Genomic DNA, 23,266 nt, shown 5'->3' with positions numbered 1-23,266 from the left:
ATAAAAGTTTAAAAACTATTAACTAACTTAGATTTAAAACTTTTTACAGACGTTATATTTACAATATCATCTGGAAGGGAGTTCCATTCACAGATTGTTCGTGGGAAAAAAAGAAAATTTAAAAACATCTTTCTTTGACCTAGGAACTAAAAATTTAAAATCGTGGCTCCCACGGGTTCTTCTTTCATAATTTGGTTTAAGATGGGCAGCTACTGAGAAATCGGTCAGGTTGTGGGAGAGTTTATACATAAAAGATAGTCTAGCGATTTTCCGTCTAGTGGCTAGGGTTTCCCAATTAAGTTCCTGAAGCATATCTGTCACGCTTGCATAGGGGTTGTAGTTGCCCGCGCAGAATCGCGCTGCCTTTCTCTGAATTCTTTCCAGCTTTTGAATATCCTTCTCGTAGTGGGGATCCCATGCGGCACTTGCATATTCGAGAGTTGGTCGGACTAAAGTCTTATACGCCGTTTCTCTTACCGATCTTGGACAGTTATGTAAGTTTCGCCGCACAACGCCAAGTACTTTAGATGCTTTACTTGAGACTGTCGATATGTGTTGATCCCATTTCAGTTTATTTGTTAACGTAATTCCTAGATAAGGCTGCATTCATTATGTATGCTACAGGGGGGGGCAGAGGATTTTTTTTTCAGCGGCTCGTTTTTTTTATATCCCCCCCAAGGTCCATACAAATTTTCATAATCCCCCCATGCAATCAGCCGAAAAATGAATACCCCCCCCCCCCCCTCCTCCCTCACAAGAAATATCAAAATAAATATCTGTATAATAGTACACTACCGGTATATATTTTTGAGATTTCAAGAGACGTTTAATAACAACATCGAGAGAGTTTTGACAGTTTATGTCATACCTATGCCAGCCAGTCTAAGTAGCGCGAATTAGGTATAGATAGCCTGCCAGCTCGTGTACGAGTACTACCAGGAGTATTGACAGGAACCTCCGTTTCACTGTCACTCTCGTCGACAAAAGCAACAACCTCATCATCATCATCACTCTCACTATCACACTCATCCACGGATTCATCTCCGCTGTTGCCATCCTCTTCACCCTAATTTTCCGGCCGTTCAGCATCATTCCTCTCAAGTGCGACGTGTGCCATTATTCTCCTTATCTTATCATTTTTCTTCCCAAGGAGAGAAAGTTTATGACGGTCTAAATATTTGTTAAGTTCTTCGACGTATAGCTTGTTCATATTTTCAAACGTGGACGCGATAGTTTTCCAGTCATATTGTTCGCACCTTTCATTGAACATTAAAGTGCACATTTGTTGTTCAATTTCATAAAACTGTGCACTGATCGAATTACATTGTTTTCTTTTGCATTCGTTGATTCAATAAAGTTGCACTGCTTAGACTGAGGTTGCATTAAATGTTTTCATTTTAGATGTTTTACTTTCTATGCTGTATCGAAACATTACATCTACAGGACAGGCACACTACTTGAAAACTTCAAATAGCTACTATAGTCTCTCAGAATAATAGAGGTACCCTTGTTGCTTACAATCCTTGAAAGAAGCTGCTGTACTTATCATTTCTTTTTTCACTTTTTTAAAACTATTACAAAAGCTAGACAGAATCTTACAAAAAATAAGCATCCCCCCAGTAGATATTTAACAATTTTCATATCCCCCCCTTTTTTTGCTCTAAAAATTTGAGAACCCCCCCTAAAATCCTCTGCCCCCCCCCTGTAGGATACATAATGAATGCAGCCTAAGTGATGTCCTCAACTTGCTCTAGTTCAACTCCGCAAAATGTGTATTTCTTTACAGGTGGAGATCTTTTATTTGAAATACACAATATCTTGCATTTTGATGGTTGAATTGCATTTGTCACTGATTTGAGTGAGCGCGAGGAAAACTCTCGCTTGCTTTAATTGTTGGCCGAAGTGTGAGCTAAAACTTAACCTCGCTGGATTTAAATGCATCTTAGTTGTTTGTGTTAAGGGAGCAAAACCTCGCTTGTGTTTCAAACTTTAATTGCTCATTTCCCTTATACATAATTCGCATTACTTTCGATGACGAGAAGGACGCTCTTGCTGTCCTCCTAAAAAAAAATGGTATGTGGCATAGGACAACTACTGTGCACAATTTTTTTGAGAAATATACTTTTCCAAATCTGACGTTCACACTAAATGGTATGTGGCATAGGACAACTACAGTGCATTTTTTTGAGAAATAGACTTTTCTAAATCTGACGTTCACACTGGTACACATTTCATTAACATGGTCAAAGAGAATATTCTGCTCCGTATTGTCTACATAAACGGGCTTTGTGCCCAGTTCGGTATAGGCCTTATAACGGTTTTCGACGCCATCTTGACGAATAGGCAAAGCGGGTAGAAAATACAGTGTTTGTATGGGAATCCGATGGCCAATATCATTTACAAAAATTGAATTCTGTACAACTTATCCTACAAGACTTTGTACCAACGTTTGTGACATTTGTTGTCGTTCGACCTGTTCGCTTATCACTTGTGTAACGGTTATGGATACTCTTTATATCACCCCGCATTCACTCTCTCATGCACTCTCTCTCCACGTTTTCTCTCCCCAACTGGGCCATTCGTATCCTGCAATGTTCACTGTTTCTGAAGAGCACTATATGCTGTATAATTATGAGAGAGACAATGCAAGTTAAAAGAGCTGCGGTGGTCTAGTTATGTCTGGAGGTTGGTTTTAAACGATGAGTGACACCTCAAGCTCTGTAATAATTTGCCACATGTTTCCCTAGTGCGGCTTGTTTTGGCTCCTTCTCTTTTGCAACATATACTTTAAGCTCTCAAAATGTTTGCTCTGAAAGAACAAGGTCTGAAACTGATATTCCATAAAAATTATGTTGTGATGCAGAGCCCTGCTGTTTAATTGTTGCAAGATGCGTTCCTTGTTTTCACGGATGACAATAACAGACATATTAATCTCTTCCAAATGGTTTTGTTCCATTGTTGCGATCATCCATATATATATACTGCTATGATATGATATATATATATATAACTTTTCTTTTCTTTGCTAGTAACCGCGCCCATTGTCACGATTTACACGTTCGCTTTCTGCTCGCTTTCTGTTCGCTTCCGGTGCAAACTCAAGGGAAATGCCTATCGGAGCCAAATACGGCTCATCGAACAATGGCTTTTTTAACAGGCCAATCATGGCGCGTACTCAAATCCTGATACACAGTCGGGGGCTCAGAACAAGGATTTTGGCTCTGATTCGCAGACGGACTTGACAAGGGTTTAGTTTCGTCTGCGGCGCAGGCTAAACGCTTTCTAGCCCAGCTACATCCGTCAATAGAAACTTTTTCCTAGTATTTTAACTTTTGTAAAAGATATTTGCCATCGGATTCCCGTACAAACACTGTAATTTCCACCCGCTATATGGCACCAATCAGGCAAGATGTCGCTTTCGATTACCGTTTGATAATAACAAACAAGTCCAATTACTGGTATTATTTTTGATGCACTTCATAGATATGTCTAAAGTAAGGTCGAGCGTAAAACAACGTGTATTCGCTTACATAGCTGAAAAAGCAGCACTGTGTCACGTTACCTTGCTTTCTACTAATTTGGCGTGACATCTTCGAACTTAAGACGGACAGTTGGGGCCGGTCCCACGGTGTCGGTCTGAGTTAACTGTACTTGATAAAGTCATTTCCCACCACGAAAATCACAAAAAACGTTATTGAAAACTATCTTGTTTGTGCGGTTGTCCCCAGATAAATAAATAAATAAATAATCTTAATAACGTTACGTGTAGCCGAAGACGGCCCACCATAGAATGTCACGAGTTTTTCAAAGGACTTTTATTTCAAACCATCAAACCTTCACGAGGCTTCACGCATTACGCTCGCACCCAGTTTTCTGCTACGTGTGGGCAGACATAAATTTCTGTTAATTTTGATCAACACAAATGACTTGTTTCGCTGCACGACGAGAGATTATTTTTCATCAAGCAGTTGAGTTATTAATCATAAAGTTGTAACTTCGGTATCCGGTATATTTGACTACTGATGAGAAAAGAAATTTGTCTTAGGTAATGATTTGAAAAGCGTTCAATTACGATCTGTTCCACTCCTTTTAATGCTCCTATAAATGATCGATTCAATCTTTCTTAGGCATTAATCGTTATTTCGATGTTAAAGTACAAGCAGACCCTGTAACAAGATCCCATACCAGACTTTCTAACAAATCCCGACATAGCTCTTTATAAAATAAAGAGAGCAATGCTTACCTCAAACTTGGAGAGTGAGTCAGGCCGAGCTAAAGGATCAGTTTCAAATGCATATCAGAAAAGGAAGCCTTTTACATGTCGGTTAACACGCTAAGTGAATGAGTATTTTGATGTGGTCGAAACTGAAAGAAGAATTTAAAACAACTTAATGAACCGTCAAATTCCCACAGGAAAAGAATGTCGCCAGTGTAAAGCTTTTTTTTATTTCTATAAGATATTTTTGTGATAAATTCCTGCAAAATAATCAATGGGACAAGACAAAGGGTGGAAAAAAAATCGAGAGAAGAGCCACGAAGCCGAAACCTATTTCTACTGTCGATAACACTTCGTGTAGCCGCACACGTCGCCTTACTACTGATTTGCCTAATAAATAAGTTCCGCTTGCATTCTTCTTGAATGCATGTTGTCATGTCACGGATCACTCCAGGGGCCCGTTTCTCGAAGGTCCCGAAAAGTTTTCGCACCCGGAAAGCCATAGCAAAATCTCACCTTATATACAGGCTGTTTTTCTGTTTGTGCAGCGTCCCTCTCATTCGCCTCTCTCTGCAGTCTTGCTTCGGCGTTTCCGGGCTGCGGCCCCTGCTGTTCCTTCACATCGTCATTTCGTCTCGCTTCCTCCCCTGGCCGTGTGTATTGCTTCGCTCCACGACCGTTAGTGCTTCTTTGAGTCAGGGGTTCTCTCATGTTGCTCGACACCATCATTCCTTCTCTCTTCAGATGGTGCTGTCAGCATGGCTTAATGGTTATCATGTCTATCATATTATTGAGTGTGTGATTTGTTTCGCTGATTCTTTTTTAAAGATTACTTTGTTAGCTACTATCGCAATTGCTTGTAGCTTCAGTTCATTTTAACCAGCTTACTTTGTTAGCTAATTATCGTAGTTACTTGGAGCTTCATTTCCTTCGCCGTTAAAAAAAAAAAAAAACAAAAAAAAAAACACGGATCGAAATATAACTAACGAATCATCATTTGAGCGAAGGGTTGAAGAGGGACGACTCAACATTGCGCATAATGGGCAAAGTTCATCATTGACTTTTATTAAGATTTTTAATTAAGTTTTTTGTATTAAAAGCTAGGGACAACCGTAGAAACATTTCAGTTTCGATTTCTTGGAGTATCATCACGTCATCGTCGAATTGAGATACGGACCTCCTTGACTGATAAGCGACCACAGTATTCGTCGTAATCTCCTCTACTGTCGTCTATATTCCGGGAAAATTATAATAAAAGGTTTGCTACTGTCAAAACAACCGGGAACTGTTTTTTAAAGATACCTGTCAGTTTGAAAGTGTGACAAAATTTCCACTAGGGAAAAATTACCATTGAATCCCGATACCTCGAACTCTCATTAACTCGAACTCCCGCTAACACAAACCTTTTTCAATTACCCTTCAGGGCATTTTCTTACTAATTTTACCACTCGATAACTCGAACTCCCGATATCTCGAACCTTTTTCGATTTCCCTTAAAGGTTCGAGTTATCGGGATTCAACTGTAGTCATCATTGTTTGAAATGTCAAGCGATTTAGGGCAATATCTTGGCATTGTAGTTGGTGAATTTGTTGAGCCTTGACATACTTTAAAATGTGATGTTTACGACACTTAGAAAATATCCGTGCTGTGACTCACGGTGAAATGGCCTTATCACGGTTCGTGACAAGTAGGCAAAGCGAGTAAAAATTACAGTGTTTGTATGGGATTCCGACGGCAAATATCTTTTACAAAAATTAAATTCTGGACAACTTATGAATTGTAAGGTTAAGATACTAGGCACGAGTTTTTATTCGCCGAGTTTGAAGGATGTAGCTGGGTTGAAAGCGTTCAGTTACGTTTTTAATTTGTCAACAATTTTTACCGCGAACAGCGTCAATCATGCGGAAAAAAAATGACAAAATGACAACCTGAAAGGAAAGGATTGATTTGTAAGCCCGACTTGCTAATGTGATGAGGTTTAAATGACAAAAGTTCTGCGCACATTTAGATAATAAACAAAATCACCGCAAATGTTTCGAATGAACAGCTATCTGGATAGCTTAGCCTTAAAGCTTGTAATATTCGTAATAAAATTACCAAAAACTTTAAGGGTGGTTGGCATCCACCCCCTCCCACCCCCCCCCCCCCATAGTACATCCGAGGGTTAACAGGAGGCCATTGACTTGATAAACCTCCGATAAAAAATGCAAATACTTATACACAAGTAATTCTGGTCAAAATCAGAAATTGAAACAATCATCAAGATACACTTTTAAAAAGGAAAATTCATTTCACAAGTCGATTTTTTTACTTTTCTCCTTATATTTTTTATATATTGTTCTAAAACATAAGGAATTCAAGGGGTTTTTAACAAAAGCAAAAAAAAAAAAATCATTTCACGTATACATGTAGGGCAATCATGTTAATTGTAGAATAAGCTTTATTTTATTTATTTCTGTGTTTCTCAGACGAAATGCGTTGAAGTATTAAAATAAAGTTTTTACAACTACAACTTTACAATGTTACTCATTAGTTTAGTTCACGTCGGTAATCCCAAGCACGTCAGTTCTAAAATAAGCTAGGAAAAAAATATTGGTCTCAAATATTGTAAAGTTTCTGGAAGCCGCACACCCCAAATGTTCTGGTAAAACGAGAATGGTTGTGTTGGTGTTGATGGTGGCATTGCTGGTGGTAGCTCTGGGTCCTGTAGTTGTTGTTTTTGTTGTTGTTGTTATTCCTTTATAGTTATTATTATTGTTGTTGGTTAGGTTATGCGGGTGGTGATGATGATGATGATAGTGTTGGCAGTCGTGGTTTTGAAGGCGGCGGCGGCGGCGGCGGCGGTGTTGGTATCAGTTTTCTATCTCTGCCTCGAGGCAGGACCACATAACTTGATCTTCATTGAAGAGTTTGAGTTTGCCAATGAAGATTCCCTAATAGGTTTGTAATAAGGAAAAAAATACACAATATGAATTAAAGAGAGAGACAATGTACTTTATGTAGGTCCTTGCAATGAAAAGTTAAGAAGTTATCGGATATTGGTCAACATCTAACCGCGATTATGAAAACATAAAGTACATCGTCATCAGTCGAATATAAGTATAAATTGAACTTTTTGTTGCAAGCCAAAGCAGTTAATTAAGGCGAGGTGACACTGCCCTGCTAGCGGACCTAAAATTTTCATTGGCGCCATTTAAAAAAGATTGACGCATTAAGTCTTTTTTAGAAAATAGATCAGATATGAAAGTGTTTTGAAACGAAAGAAGAAGACCTTATTTTTTTCTGGATTCTGTCCGAACACATATAGAAACAAGGGAACATAATTTTTTCTCTTTTCTGTGTTCAGTCTTTCAAAATGTAAAAGCCGAAAATATGATTTCCAGTTTGTCCTTGCTTTCAAAGAGAGGAGAAGCCACGAGCCAAGCGGCCCACACTGCCGGAACTTATCTCGGTTTCCGTAGCAGGGTTCCCCCCCAGCATTATGTCGCCGGTACCCATTAATACACCTGGGTGGAGAGAGGCACTATGAGAGTAAAGTGTCTTGCCCAAGAACACAACACAAGTGACCCCGGCCGGGGCTCGAACTTGGACCGGTCGATCCGGAGTCCGGCGCACTAACCATTAGGCCACTGCGCCTTCCATTTTCAAAGAGAAGGTATAACAAACAAAAGATCTTTACAGACATCACAAATCTCTGAACATTTGCATCGTCCCTCTCGTTTTTTCCCTTTATTTTAACGAACTTAGTTTACGGGAGCGTTGATCTCCTATGACATTGATTTACTGTACCTTTAATCCAGGTGGAACAGTTCTTAAACGATGGCTGTTGTATGACAAGGTATACGTTTCTACAATAAGACAAGACAAGCCAAAGTGAAACAACTAATTTTCCCCCTCTATGTGGCATAGAACAGAATGACAGTCTGAAGTTACGTGACAGTCTTTATTAGGTGTCACACTACAAAATGATTGTAAGTTTTCATCTTACATAAGAGAAGATCACTAAGAAAGGATGGATACACGCAGGTAGAGATAGATCATCACTTTAAGGCTATTGTTTTGACAAAGATTAAGTACGCCGCACTTCCAGTCTACGCAGCCAGCCAGGCTGATTCAAACACTATACAATGCTTTTTAAAAAGGTGTTATATGTGACGTTACACTTTTGAGTTAATTAATATTTACGATCTTTAAGAAAAGAGTGACCACAGGTTGTTCACCACGATCAAGAGCCGAATGTTGACCATCCATCATATGCCCTTTTGCCGGAATTCAGAGTCATCCAAGAGGTTAAGATCACAAGTAAGTCAATTACCACGGATTATTACAGAACTGTTTAAGAAGAGTTTTTTTTTTTAACAGGATGAGGTTCAAATGTAATTTAGCCATTTAACAACTTAAGCGATTTTTACGATGTTACTGTAACATTTGTTATATATTTTAATTAGCGAAATAAAGATATTTTATTGATTATTTTTGAAACTCTTCCTGACAAGGTAAATTGTGCAACTTAGATGACAAATGCGTTTGAAAGCGGTCACCGCTGAGTATAAAAACGCGAGGTTTACAGTCTTGCATTGGAACAATAGCTTATACACTGAGTAAAAATTAGATAACGGTTAATGTGAAGGGAATACGCTTGATTGGTTGATTGATTTATGCATTCAATTATACACGGTAAAAAAAGCAGATAAGTGGATTTCTAACTACAAAAAAGGTCCAACACGCACTTTTATCAGTATTATAAATCAAACCTCTAAACCTCTATTAATCGGCACTTTATTGAGTGATTACCACATCTATTGTAAATTAAACGCCTATTTTAATTATATAGGCGGTCATCATCCGAGGTCACTGTGTAGACCTCCTGATTAGCTTATTTTACGACAACTATATTAAGGAGCTAGTTGGCCATTTCCTGAGCTTTACCGCTTAAAGAGGTCTGACTACACATGATATTTTCCGCCTTCCCCCACCCTCCACCCCCCGAAAACATTTTGACTGTACTCACTCCTAAATACTCACCTCCTGCTGCTAAATTGCAAATTTGCGGCACTTGATCACATGATACTTCCTCTGTTCCCCTTGTTAAAATTTGTCCGTCTAATTTTGACCTTACTTCGAATTGTAGTATTGATGAAAAAATGTCCACAGCTATCATCAAGGAAAAAACAAAGAGTTAATCAGTAATATGACTGTTATTTGTTTTGCCTCAGTTCTCACTACTGCTAATTTGGCTTAATTAGAATTTTCGTGGTTGGTTATTTGTGTCACCACGCAACCATTCTCCCTCAAGAATAGAAAGGTGCGTTGCGTGACTTTCCAACTTACCAGGAGTGAACGTGACCGTGGCATTTATAGGTTGACCAGGTGTAAGCACGGGCCATGGAGTGATTTTGTACTTTAAAGTTTCATCTGGAGGACCTGGAATAGCAAAATATTATTATCCGTTAGCACCACACTGCATGAGTAAATCAACTGACGTTAAACTATTCCTGAAGTATTTTATTTTCGTCAGATCACAAACTAGTCGCGGTGGTCTCGTCAAAGCCCGGCAATGAAGTGTCGAAATTAGCCTTGCACGAAAAGGGGTTGTAGGATGATTCGTCCAGTTATCTACCGGTGTACGTTGGTTTGACACCGTGGTCCGTTGCTGTCGCTGCTTATCAAACAGTCTAAAAGAGGAAGCCATTGATTTGAATTTCTTTAGCTGCTCTGTCCTCCTTGCAGCGGCTGTACTAATTCAACTGAGTAGGGGGATGAGGGATTTGCACGTCATATCCAACAAAAAACTCCATCCATCCACACAACCCTTCAAAACAAGTAGTGTTGAGCGGACATGTGTTTACGTACCAAAGACTCAGACCTGTAGCTGATCATGACCACACCTATATATGACATGCACCGAACTTACTTAAACACTAAAAACGAATTCCAATCATATAACTTCCCGAAAAATAAATGAAGAAAAAATATAACCTGTTGACTGGAAATGCGAACGGTATGCAATTAAAGTTTGTAATTAACAAGGCACAGTTGACTCATGCAGTAAATGCTATGACATTATGTTATTACCGCAATATTTCAGATATTTGACTTCCATTCCAGTGGATATCAGGACACAGACTGAGAGGCAGATAAAAACAAGTCGATGCGAAATGTTCGATGCCATGCTTTACAAGGATGCCTAATAACCATAAAATATTCATGATCAATAAAATCAAAAAGGCTGATAATCAATCTAAAGTTTACACTGTCACAACATCTTTTGAGGTAAAGTCAAACGTGTAGATTTTCAGTGTCCATTGCCCCCTTTTCAGTCTTTCATGAGCTTTAAAGCACTTGTTGGTTCATTGTAGCTATTGATTAGCATTTTTATTGTTGTTCGCTGTAACTGAGACTAGTAAGAGAAAGATGAATCATTCTATTTCTACCGTCAAAACGGTAACAAGGAACTCTATCACACGTAACTGACTGCCTTTTATGAATGTTGCATTTTCACTGAATCAGTTACTACATCACGCAACAGAAGTGCTTAACCGAAAGTTGACGAGTTATCGCTTCGTAGCAGAGCTCCCGCGCCCGAATCAATGAAGTGTACACCAACTATATAACAGAAGCCCGAAGTACAGAAATCGCTTGTTTTTTTTTACACAGAGAACGAGTTCGCTCAGAGGCCTCGAATGAAAATTTTAGTGGAATAACAGTAACCATTTTTGACTGTCGAGTATGTAGTGTAGTTTCTTGATAACAGTGCCCGTTTGTGGAAAATCAATATTATGCTCAATGTATGATAATTCGTCTACTACAAAACCAAATCATTTATATTTAGAATTGTTTGGCATTTCTGAATAGAAATGGGATATTACCAGGGGATGCCACTGAATTTCTGTCGGCATTTTTTTACGTGATGAGAGTAGACTTTCCGTGAGAAACAGCACGGATAAGTGTCGTAAACATCAGTTTTTGTAGTATGTCCAGGCTCAAAAAATTCACCAATTACAATGCCAAGATATTGCCCCAAATTTGACATTTCTAAACAAAGATGATTATAAAAATAATTAATGGTAATTTTTTCTAGCGGAAATTTTGTTAGACCTTTAGACTGACAGGAATCTTTAAAAAAAAGTTTCGGGTATCCAAACAGTAGCAATATAACACTGACATAATTATTATGGATTCACCCCCTCATAAACCTTTCCTATTTATTAGAATTTCCCGGAATGTAGACGACAGTAGAGGAGATAACGACGATTACTGTGGTCGCTTATCACTCAAGGAGGTCCGTATCTAAATTCGACGATGACGTGATGATACTCCAAGAAATCGAAACTGAAATGTTTCCACGGTTGTTCCTTAGGTTACGAAACCCTAAATTTTAACAAGAACCAAAAATGAACTTTGCCCATTTACGATTTACGCGCAATGTTGAATCGTCTCTCTTCAACCAATTAATCATTCGTTTAGTTATATTTCATGTTTTTGTTCACAACAGATAAAGTGAAACGGCGAAAAAAATCAGGTATGAGAATTTGCTTTAATCAGTTAACAATTTGTACTTTTCATGTACCTTTCTCTCTCTTAGAGAACTCCACATATCCAGCGAAACAAGTCACACACACAGTCACATATGAAAACATTTAAAGCCATGCTGATGGCAAACTTAATTCTTGCTTATTCTAAGTCAAAGGTTTAGATTAATTTAGTTAAAAAATATTCAGGCAAGGTGTCAGTCAGTTGGATTCACCATAAATATTTTTAGTGAGCCCTCTGTCACTCATATTTACCCGCTTATTTACCGCTCAAGATTCCATGGGTCGATATAATAGCGAACAAAAAGCCTGATATAGCGAACAAATAGCCTGACAAGTTCAACAAGTAAACATAACAAAGCCTAGCATGGCGTGGGAAAGAAAGCTTACCTTGTTTGAAAGCAGAAACGAAATGCTCTGTTCACGTCTTAGCCAAGTAAAGGAAGCTTTAGCCTTCAACCGTGACATGACGTCATACAAGTATAATGCAAGCTAAGCTTTTTTGTTACGCAAATCAGTCGTAAGGCGACGTGTGCGGCTACACGAAGTGTTATCGACGGTAGAATTAGGTTTCGGCTTCATCGCTCTTCTCTCGATTTTTTTCCACGCTTTGTCTTGTCCCATTGATAATTTTAAAGGAATATACCACAAACGAATCTTAATGGAATAAATAGCTTTACATTAGCGTTCGATTCCAGTTGGAATTTGACGGTTCATTAAGTTTCTTGAAACTCATCTTTCACTTTCGACCACATCAAATTACCCATTCAATTAGCGTGTTAACCGAAATGTAAAAGACTTCCTTTTCTGATGCATTTCAAACTGATCCTTTTGCTCGGCCTGACATATTCTCCAAAGTTAAGGTAAGCATTGCTCTCTTTATTTTATAAAGTTTCATGCCGGCCTTTGTAAGAAATATTGTTACGGGGTAAAACATAATCTGCTTTTAAAACTAAAAAAAAAAACGCTTACTGCCTGAGAAGAATCATTATACAGGGCATTAAAAAAAGTGAAACAGATTGTAATCGTACGCTTTACAAAACATTGTCTGAGATAAATTTCTTGTCTCATCACTAGTCAATTAATCAGTACCGAAAGAAATACATACTAAAAAAAATACAAGTTTATGATCAACCGTTTAATGGAAAATTGTCGTCGTGCATCGAAACATGTAATTGTGTCGATCAAAGCTAACATAAATTATTATTTGCCCACACGGCCGGGCAACTTTTGTCATTCTATGGTCAGCTTCCCTCAACCTCATGAAACGTTGTTAAGTTTTCGTAAAATTAATACTCTTTTTCTTTTGCCATTAGGTTGTATAACGCAAAATAACACACAAACTGTGGCGACAAACATGCGTTTGTCCGTAATGTTTATCACCGCAGTCTGCGTGTAAGCTTTAGTTGTTATTTTTATTTATTTATTTAATTTTGCTGTTTGCTATCATTGTGTCATTTGAACGTATATACTTGGCTTGGATAACCAACACCGACCCATGCCTCATAGTCTTGTTGTGTATTTGGTTGTAAAAAGTTAGTTGGGTTTGAAATTTCGGGTTCGCATTCGCTGCCTCAAGCAGAAAATGAGGTAATTCGTCGTACACTGAGCGCCAGAAATTAACAGACGTTAGCTTGTCAAGGATTTTAGCACATTTTGAATGCTGAAGTTTTGAGCTTTGACCCTTACAGCAAACGAAATTAAAACAGCAAACGAAATAAAAACAGTTGATCTGATCGGCCTTCCCAGCCAGTCAAACAGCTTCTTTTAAAACAAGAATCTGCAAGCAGAATATAACCGTGCGGTTAGGTTTTGACCACGTCTTTTATTTCAGTTCTTCGGCTAAAAAAGGCGCGCCGCCGCCGCCGCACAGTAAAAAAATCTTAAGAAATGCAGTCACTTGAGAAACACACAAGTCGTGTTTGTGCTTCCCTGCGAGTGCGTTATACGTGGCGGGATCAATGCCTGCTTACGTATGCAAATATTAATTTCGTTCCCGGATTGTTCATTAAAGTTTAACCCAAACCAGTTCATGAATGGCATTGAAAGAAGTCCATTCACGGCAAAATGAAGGGAAGTCTAAGGCCATCCCGTTGTATTTCTCCATTTAGCGTCGACCGACGAGATTTTGGAAGTAATAGAGCATACCTGACTTGACACATTCTTGCTGAGCTTGCAATTTTTGTTTCGATTCCCAAAATAAACTCAAAACAAAAATTGGAACACCCAGAAAAAATAAGTCGTTGTTTTTGGAATATTCAACACATTTTGGGTAAATTGTACGACTTATACTCGCTCCGAGCCAAACGCCTGAAAAACACAAAGATAAATATTTTACATAAACACAGCGTGGAGTATTCGTAATATAAATATTTCAAAAATAATAGCTTAGACATGTCCAAGCGGTCTTTGGTTTTGCTATGTGATTATTCAATTCTCTCTTCTGGTAAAACAGTCAAATGAAACAAAATTATACATTTCACTCTAAACAGAGAGCAGAGCATTTATGTTAAACGAGTGATAGCTAGAAAACATCAAATCTTGCGTGGCCGTGACAAAGGAGCCGGCTGGGCCGCGTGCGTCTGGAACGATTTATCGACAAAAGAAAAAGACAAAAAAATGCTAGATTCTGAACCAGCTTCGCACCGTTAATAACAGTATTAACGTATTATTAACAGTATGCGCCTCAGCGTTACAAACTATATATCATTGTCATTTTAATCAGGCAACAGACTTTTCCGCAATACGCTTGAAGGCCGGGCGAACAATAGTTTTAAGGCTCGACTCGGGTGGGCAGTATTCATATATTTATTGTATGTTGTCCACCCATGCCTCGACTTTAAACCATTTTTCGTAGGCATGAAAGAACAGTATTAATGCGTTTGCATCTAGTACAAAATTTTTCAGGCTTCTCCGTATTCGCTTTACTTGAAAATACAATTGCAATTCAGATTCTTTTCTTTTTATGTTAAGCCTAGCCTTTCTGAGGTTGTCACCAAGCACAGCAAGCTCATCTCTAATATTCGTCACAAAATAATTAAAATTGAGAAGCGGGTTTCAAAGCATATTTTCATGTCGATTCACGCTTTCTTTTAGCAGATGGCAAAAACATCTACAGGCCAACCATTGACGACTTTATGTCTGACACAGCTGATATTAGTCTGGTGGTTTGTTGCGTCTGGTTTATGTTGTTTGGAAGATGTTCACCCAGGGAACTGTTCTTGCCATTCATTTGGCCGCACTCGGCTGATGGTTAAGTGTCAAAGAATTAAGCAAGTACCACGTGATTTGCCATCCAATACGGCAATTCTGTAAGTACAATGGGCTATCTTGTATATTCAAGAACTTGTTTAAAACTAACTGTGTCTTGATTCCAGGCAGCCGGAATGTGCATTCGAAGAAGTTATAGAATTCCCACTAGATATACCACACAGTGAAGATCATGACTAATACACCACACGAGTACTACGAGCAACATACGGGTAACATACGAGTAACACACGAAACATACGGGTACATACGGGTACATACAGGTAACATACAAGTAACATACGGATACTTACGAGTAACATACGGATACATACGAGTAACATACGGATACATACGAGTAACATACCAATTATACTTGTGTATACCAGTTTCTTTTTCAATTCCCTTTATTTTGTTCTATTTTTCATTTTTATCAGTATGCTCCCCCACCCCCCTTCCCCTTATAAGGTCAATAGCTCAACTTCTTGAATTCACTTACATACGATCTTACCCGTAACATACGAGTAACAAAAGGACACATACAGGTGCATACCAGTTCCTATTTCATTTCACTTTTATTTTATTTTGTTTTTTTATTTTTCATTTTTTTATTCCTTTTCTTTTGCGCTCGTCACGCAATCTTTTTGGAGGGGAGAGCGATGGAGAAACACGTTACATCTAATGACCAATAATTGATTTTTCGATTATTATTCGATTATTATACTCGTATGTTACCTGTATGTACCCGTAATTGCCCGTATGTTTTGTTTTGTTTACTTGTGTTGCATAAAATAAAAATGAAAAATAAAATGAAATGAACTAGGAACTGGCATGCACCCGTATGTATTCGTATGTTACTCGTATGTATCCGTATGTTACTCGTATGTTACCTGTATGTAACCGTATGTACCCGTATGTTCCGTGTGTTACTCGTATGTTACCCGTATGTTACTCGTGGTACTCGTGTGGTGTATTAGTCATGATCCACAGTGAATAGTGCTTTTCGCGCGCGCTGATTGGTTAATTCGGAGGTGATTAGCAAAGTACTATTCCCCTCCACTTAAGTGATTAATTGTTAAATAATAAAAAATAATTAAATCCCTTCTATTTATAATCGCCCCGATCATTTTTTATCGCCTCTGTTACTTCAAAAAGTTTTCTTGGGATCCGTGATCACAACTGGATCGTTAACGTCGGCGGCGATTGGGGCGATCACGGTTGCTTGGATCGCCCGTTTTCTATCCTGTTAGCTTGTGTTTCCCTACTTCGCCATAAAACTGCAACAACTGAGAAGATAAGAGGCCAGGGGTTTTGCTCTTTCATTGTAGGCTGCTTCTGTGTTGGTTCATGGGCTCATATCAGGCGCTCATATATTCGCTCATATCATTTAAGAACTCTCCGATCGCTTCCAGTCGCATCCTTCGATCGCCTGCGATCGTCCCAGTATTTGTAAACGATCGATGCGATAAAAAAGATCGGGGCGATCATTTGAGAACAAGTCTTTAGCAATCTTTTGTGTACATCGCGTGGTTATTTTAATTTTATTTTATGTGTAGATTTCATATGTCCACGTATTTATGGGCACTTTTTTTGCTTTTTTGCTTTTTTTGCTTTAGACTTATTATGAAGGCGCGTTAGAGCATATCTGCATTTTTCTGCATTTTGCGCCTTATAAGAATTATTATTGTTAGTATTATCGTTTTAATGGGCTACCGTAAAGATATCTAAAGAGTCTTCCAAATATCATGGTTTTCTTTCAGAAACCTTTCGGGAAATAATCTTATCTCAATCGAAGAAGACGTCTTTAGAAATCTAACATTGCTTGGATATATGTAAGTTAATAGTTTTAATGTCAATTTGCAACTATTACATTTTTTCATTTGCATAGCAAATGAAAAACGGGAGAACGGGCGCAATTGTACAAAAGGACAGGCACATAAATTTGGCGTCCATTTAATTATTTTTAAAAATGTAAAAACATGTATCGAACCATGAACCTCGATATTTATTTTGTCTGTCACTTGGTACCTCGTCATTTTGGAGGCCAAATGTGCGGCCGTTTAAGGCAAATGTAAGTGTCTGTTGTCCAGAACAATGGGATAGGCAGAGTAAACTAATCTGAAACAATTCGGCACATAAATGCAGTATGGGAATCAAATTCCAACTTTTTTACGCAATGTGACGCCCAGCAGCTTTATTTGTGTGGTGTGGGTTAATCTGCACAATTTATGTTGAAAACATGAACCGTATTTCCCAGCACCAAAGCCTGACATTTACCGGATCGGCTACCATCCTATTTTGTAGAAACTATTGTATGGAGATCATCAAGTCTCTTTTATACCGGATTCCACCGCTTAGGGGTTCCTTTTTTTTTTGGGGGGGGGGGGGGCACTTCTAAACTCCTATATGAAAGCGATGGGGATGCTCATCGGAATTTGTGAAAACAACCCCTAAAATAGACCAATCTGGGCGTGGTTCAAGCTTTTCTTGACTCTTAAAAGATACCAAAAATAGAATATAAGAATATAATTTTTATTTGAATATTTCCTCGTGACCTGTGCATCCCTAAACGAGACCATTATGGCAAAAAATTTTGGCGTTTTGCCCCGAACACCCTAAGCGAGACCAAATATTCGAAATTTACAAACCCTAATTAAGCGAGACGACGAGCATCCCCGCACGTTTCCAATGCGAGTCACTCTCCGCCGAGGGGTTCCTGCTGTGACGAGTACTGTTATTTTATTTAGAATCTAAGAATCTTCGCTAGATAGCCATGTCAGGGTCGCTCAGAGTTAAATATTATCGTAGGTTAATTTGAATTTGTTTTAAGCTGTGCTTTCTTTACAGAGATCTCTCAAGAAACAGTTTGAAGTCTATTCCACACAACACCTTTCAAAATCTGACCCGACTGAAAAAAATGCAAGTAGAGTTATCTGTTTTGTGTTAAGAACTTAAAAAAAGAGTACGTAAGCGGCAGATAAAATTTAAGATTAGTTTCAATGCTAGTTCATTACAACATTCATTACTTGACTTAAACCCTTTCGCTCCCCATGGAGCATAGGTCCACGGAAACCACTGCTCGCCATCGTGTTCTGTTTTGGGCTATCCTTTCAATCTGCGTCCAGGTGTAGCCTGCTTTGCTCGCCTCGTCATCTACCGTCCTCCTCCAGCTGTTTCTGGGACGGCCTCGGCTCCTCTTCCCCTGTGGGTTCCATCTCAGTGCCTGCTTGGTGACATTGCAGTTTGTACAACATTCATTAAGTAACTGTTATCTTAAGACCCAGGCAAACGGACGCAACATATCGTAATATTGTTGCGCACAAAATAAAGCACATGTTTGACAGTTCTGTTGCAACACTTTAGATCAGGTTTTTAATGGTGTTTTTTTTCTTGCAACTTTATTGGATGTGGCATGACAAATTTACGGGAGAGCCTATACTGTTATGTGGAATTTGATCTACATATATTTGGTTGAAAATCGGTGTATCTGATTTTCTTTTCTGCTCCATTATTTTTTTTTATAGATTTTTAAGATTTAAAATGGCGTTTTAGGGCTTCGTTTGGATTAAAAATTCATAAAAAGTTAATGGAGCAAAAAAAAAGAAAAATCTGAGACACCATTTTTTGAGACCAATATATGTAGATCAAATTCCACATAAACATCATAATTGCAAACACAATGCTGACGTTGCTTATTATGGTCTATATGATCAAAACAAAATTCAAAATTACAATCTTCATTCAATAAGCTTTCAGAAAATATTGGGGTTACCATTGTTGGTTTGCACAGAATTTCACTTGGAACGAAAACACCAATTTTCCCTGATACCTTAAAGTTTGATATTTGAATCCCCTAAAACAAAAAAGGGATACTGGTGGATGTTGGATTACGCCAAAAGATAACATCTCATTTCATTTTGTTTAAGCGAGATAGAGATTTTTTCGGAAAAAAATATTTAGGCTGTTATTTTGTCTCTTCACTTGGTCGATCTCTTGTAGAAACCTGGACGAAAACGACATAAAAGGTGGATTTTACCTCCCCAAAAGCGCAGCAATTGTGTAAGTAGTTGTCATGTTCTACGCACATTATTTCTACCAACTTAAGTTATATCATTCGTTTCCCTGACTGTCTACCTCAAATATTAATCGGCAGTTATTCGGTAATTTTACAACATAGCGATGACTAAAGAAGCCTGCATACGAGAAGACATGTCGCAGAGCCATGCAGTAGCAACAAAAACAATTAGTAAACATATGAAAAATCTAATGGAGATCTATATCTTTGACATGTTACAACGAGAATTCCTCCGTGTGAACGAGCACATCACCCAGACCAAGTTTCCTGTAAAAAATGCTTTGGACGACAGTAATGAGAATGCCACAAACAAATGTTTAATGAACAGAAAAATGGTTCTACACATGCGCCTCGGTATATTTACGAAAAGCCTCCTGCAAAAAAAAAAACAACGTAAAACAACTAAATTTTGCTTGTTTTGGAGAAGGTAAACTGCCAAGATAACCTTTACGTGGCCTTTTTCTCGTATGACTAATTGGATCCCCTCTTTACATATTCAGCTTGAGCGAGTTTGTAAACCCTAGAGACACCAATACAATACAATACAATACAATACAATACAATACAATACGATACGATACGATACGATACGATACGATACGATACGATACGATACGATACGATACGATACGATACGATACGATACGATACGATACGATACGATACGATACGATACGATACGATACGATACGATACGATACGATACGATACGATACGATACGATACGATACGATACGATACGATACGATACGATACGATACGATACGATACGATACGATACAATACAATACAATACAATACAATACAATGCAATGCAATGCAATGCAATGCAATGCAATGCAATGCAATGCAATGCAATGCAATGCAATACAATACAATACAATACAATACAATACAATTTTAATGTCCATACGTGGGACGAGGTCTCCCTTAATGTCCGAGCCAGAGGCTCATGTATAAAACGTAGGATTTAAAATTAAAGTACACTAAAATACCGTATTTACTCTAATAAGCGCCGCCCCCGAATAAGCGCCACCCTCGAATAAGCGCCGCATTTCGGACAAAAAAGTTAATAAGCGCCGCCCCCGCATAAGCGCCGCAGTCCTGATACGGAGCTTATTCAAGGAAATCTGTTTAACTAGAAACAGAACTACAAAGTAACTCTTAAACAAACTTGGACATTTCTTTCCATCAAAAGCGACGTTCTGCAGTTCAGAGTGCTTGTTTTACCGCTCACCCATTAGTTTTTCTATGGAACATTTTTTCACTATGTAGTTCCGTGAATGTTGTGAAGGCTGCGATCTTTGCCAAGACAGCTAACGCCACTTTTCTCTTCAGCAAGAAACGACAATCAGGGGACGCTATGTTAATAAATGTAAAGGATTAGATTCTTTGTGGCGTCAAACTTTCTAATAAGCGCCGCCCTCAAATAAGCGCCGCCCTCGAATAAGCGCAGAACTGGAGGCGTAAAAAAATTAATAAGCGCCGCGGCGCTTATTCGAGTAAATACGGTATATGCTATTAAAAGTATATGTTGTGGTTTAATTTTATCCTTGGTTTAATTTTTTTTAAACCAGTTTGATTTTTATCTTCCTTTGTTTTAGACTATGTTAATGAATATGAGACAATGAAAAATAAAAATCAAACTGGTTTGAAAAATTTTGAACCAAATATAAAATTAAACCACAACATATATAAAATTTATCACACACATTAAAAATAGAATGGTTAAAAGAACAAAACTAACACCACCTCCCTCCACTTACCCCATACAGTATACCTTGGCATGTCCTTGCGACATGTCCCCTCGCGTTCGGGCGAGTTCTGTTTTCAATTAAAATTAGCTTTAGTGTCCTCCACCAATAAAATACGTTGCGCTTAAGTTTCTGACGACTTATGCTTCATCACATCACCTTTATTTCACCTTGGATTTACAATGGTAGCTGTATAGCTAATTTCTCCGAGAAAGAAAAGAAACTTACGTCTCATTTTACATAAAGCACTTCTAATGAGCTCATAACTGTGAACGCAGGCAGTTATTTGGCTATCGTTTATGTATAAGTTATTATTTCATTTTATTATTCACAGGAAAATGAAAGCAAATATGCTCTCTTTAGATGATTTGAAAGTCATTGCAGGGCAATCAAGAGAAATCATCATTTTGTAAGTATGCGTTTACAAGTTGCCGGATTATAATAGTCTAGTGGCATAAGCCCATGTCTAGTGGCCAAACCCAAAATTTTGCAAGTTGGCTTTAAAACTCATTTTGCGGCAGTCGCAAGGCCCTTCGTTTATCTCGTATGGTCGTACGGCTTTTTCCGGCCCTGTGAGATCTACTAGACGTACGGCCCTTATAAGGGAATTTGTTTTATATGGTTTCTCATGGAAATGGTGTGCAGGGCCGTACGAGTCATACATGATAATGCTCGTTATTTCTTATATAAGTCACTTCTTATCAATATTTTAAAGCTGATTGTAGCTGTTCATATCTTTTCAGAGATATTGCGGAAAATCCGATAGGACCTACCCTGACTTCAGACACCTTTCCTGGCTTTGATAAGATCGTTTCTTTGTAAGTTTTGTATGAGTTTTCAACTTTTTCTCATGACGCATAATGCACGACATTTTTAAAAACAATTATCCTACGAAACCACTTTTTTCTTTCTTAAATTGTTGTCTGTGTTTTGCGCAGATGCGATAGTCTCGGCTTAAAGTTCTATTCGATTCTTTGTGACACTGGCCCGAGTGATAACTTTGGTTTTGGTTTTGCAGTACCAAGTTGTAAACATATTTGTCTGCTCTATCTTCCTTTTAACAAAGTTCGTATTTTATTAGAAACATGTCTAGCTGCGGTCTAAAGCACATTGAAAGTGGGATCTTCCGAAGGATGAAAAAGTTAACAAATATGTAAGTTTCCTACAAAAAGGCGGTTATATATTTTGTCCTCCTCCTTGCTTAGTAAGTCGATTTTTATTTTATTTTTTTATTTTTTATTTTTGCTTGTGTTTTATTTTGCAGTGATCTCGGTTTCAACATGCTGACCCACATAGAGGCAGGCACCTTTGAAGGACTGTCTGATAATCTTATGACTTTGTAAGTTACTTGGTATTAATTTAATTTAATTTAATTAAAGGAAATTCGGCATAATAGATCAACATTTAAACTGTCCGGATCGAAACTTCTGAGATCGGTCGTATAAGACAAGAATACTACTACAGGGCGAAGACGTTGGTGTACAAGTGGTGTTCCGCCGTTGCGCGTGGCGCCATACTTCCCTGGGGGATGACATCATTGATAAGAGGGATACAGGAGTGTAAGGGTGTTTATGACATGATTTATAATAACCGTTATTAACCATGGGTGGTAAAACTTCCCTTATCGGTAGATAGGAAAGATAAAATAAGAGTGGAAGATGTACCTATCTCACGTCTGATCATAAAAATTCGCAATGGAATTCGAATGTATCAGGACTATAAATTCATCTTATCAATTCAAATATTTACCCAGCAGAACAGATTTTTCGTTCAGAGAGATAATGGAATGAAGAAATGCGTTTTTAGTTATCGATCATTTAAGGACAGCAAATAGATTAAAACACAAGCTACATTTTTGTTGTTGTAACAAACGATTATTGTGCTGACTAAATTGTGATTATCCTTAACAAAAACTAGTGAGATTTGTTATCTGATTTTTTGTGCAATTTGGAATAAATAACCGTTTGTAAAGTGCTTATGAATGATTTCCACAGGTCCCTGAAAAACAACGCTCTTACAACAATAGCTGATGGAACATTTTCTCGTTTCAGTAAACTCAGCATTTTGTAAGTCATGTTTCAAACTACAGATATTTTAAAAATATTTATGGACTAACTAACTACACGCACTTTGATTGATCAAACTGTTTAAAAACCTATGTTCTAAATAAAACAGCTACAGTATAACGCGCGAAACAAAGATTTCAGAAATTCTGTCTAACCGGAAGAAGATTATGAGCCCAATTTGGCCGAAATAGTTTTTCTGCATATTTTTCTTAACATGTTTAGACCAGTCACGCGCGAGAAAAATATTTGATTCATTATGAAGTAGGTTATTCGTAACCACATAACCACATTTCTACATGTACAAAAAGGTAACATTTTGTTCCTTGATATGTTTATTTCAGGAAACTCAGAAACAACATTTTAAAATCTCTAC

At 38.0% G+C, this 23,266-nt stretch overlaps 2 protein-coding genes across 4 annotated transcripts in view; one reads left to right on the top strand and one right to left on the bottom strand.

Moving 5' to 3' along the window:
- Positions 1–6,643: 6,643 nt before the first annotated feature.
- Positions 6,644–12,196, bottom strand: LOC144634286 (uncharacterized). 2 transcript variants are annotated; one of them, XM_078493209.1, is made up of 6 exons: positions 12,140–12,196; positions 10,293–10,404; positions 9,549–9,641; positions 9,243–9,371; positions 8,007–8,065; positions 6,644–7,150 (listed from the first exon to the last, which is right to left on the bottom strand). In XM_078493209.1, exons 2-6 carry the CDS (start codon positions 10,387–10,389, stop codon positions 7,070–7,072), a joined length of 459 nt encoding a protein of 152 aa, XP_078349335.1. In that variant the 5' UTR covers positions 10,390–10,404; positions 12,140–12,196; the 3' UTR covers positions 6,644–7,069. The 2 variants fall into 2 exon arrangements, with proteins under 2 accessions (XP_078349335.1, XP_078349340.1); XM_078493214.1 differs by lacking the exon at positions 12,140–12,196 and adding an exon at positions 11,788–11,869.
- Positions 11,627–23,266, top strand: part of LOC144633754 (uncharacterized) — a 36,886-nt gene continuing 25,246 nt past the window's right edge. Inside the window, exons 1-11 of one of the 2 annotated variants that reach the window (XM_078492631.1) lie at positions 11,627–11,739; positions 14,849–15,060; positions 16,759–16,830; positions 17,846–17,917; positions 18,998–19,057; positions 21,162–21,236; positions 21,571–21,645; positions 21,909–21,980; positions 22,092–22,166; positions 22,822–22,893; positions 23,235–23,266. The exon at positions 23,235–23,266 is cut by the window's right edge and continues 34 nt beyond it. In XM_078492631.1, the coding sequence (XP_078348757.1) occupies positions 14,849–15,060; positions 16,759–16,830; positions 17,846–17,917; positions 18,998–19,057; positions 21,162–21,236; positions 21,571–21,645; positions 21,909–21,980; positions 22,092–22,166; positions 22,822–22,893; positions 23,235–23,266 (817 nt within the window). In that variant the 5' untranslated portion in view covers positions 11,627–11,739. Of the gene's footprint in view, positions 11,740–14,848; positions 15,061–16,758; positions 16,831–17,845; positions 17,918–18,839; positions 19,058–21,161; positions 21,237–21,570; positions 21,646–21,908; positions 21,981–22,091; positions 22,167–22,821; positions 22,894–23,234 lie in introns of those variants that run through there. The other variant, XM_078492624.1, reaches the window with a different exon arrangement.

Source organism: Oculina patagonica, chromosome 1, assembly GCF_052425735.1.
Source record: "Oculina patagonica isolate OP01 chromosome 1, crgOcupat, whole genome shotgun sequence".
Classification (NCBI taxonomy): domain Eukaryota; kingdom Metazoa; phylum Cnidaria; class Anthozoa; order Scleractinia; family Oculinidae; genus Oculina; species Oculina patagonica.
This window is presented reverse-complemented; position numbering and strand designations above follow the sequence as displayed.

Excerpts from the sequence above, each read along its gene's own strand:
- LOC144634286 (XM_078493209.1), bottom strand. The coding sequence starts at position 10,389 with ATGGCATCGAACATTTCGCATCGACTTGTTTTTATCTGCCTCTCAGTC. Across the intron at positions 9,372-9,548 it reads CACGGTCACGTTCACTCCTG|CTGTGGACATTTTTTCATCA; the intron begins GTAAGTTGGAAA and ends CCTTGATGATAG. Across the intron at positions 8,066-9,242 it reads TTGCAATTTAGCAGCAGGAG|AAACGTATACCTTGTCATAC; the intron begins GTGAGTATTTAG and ends GTCTTATTGTAG.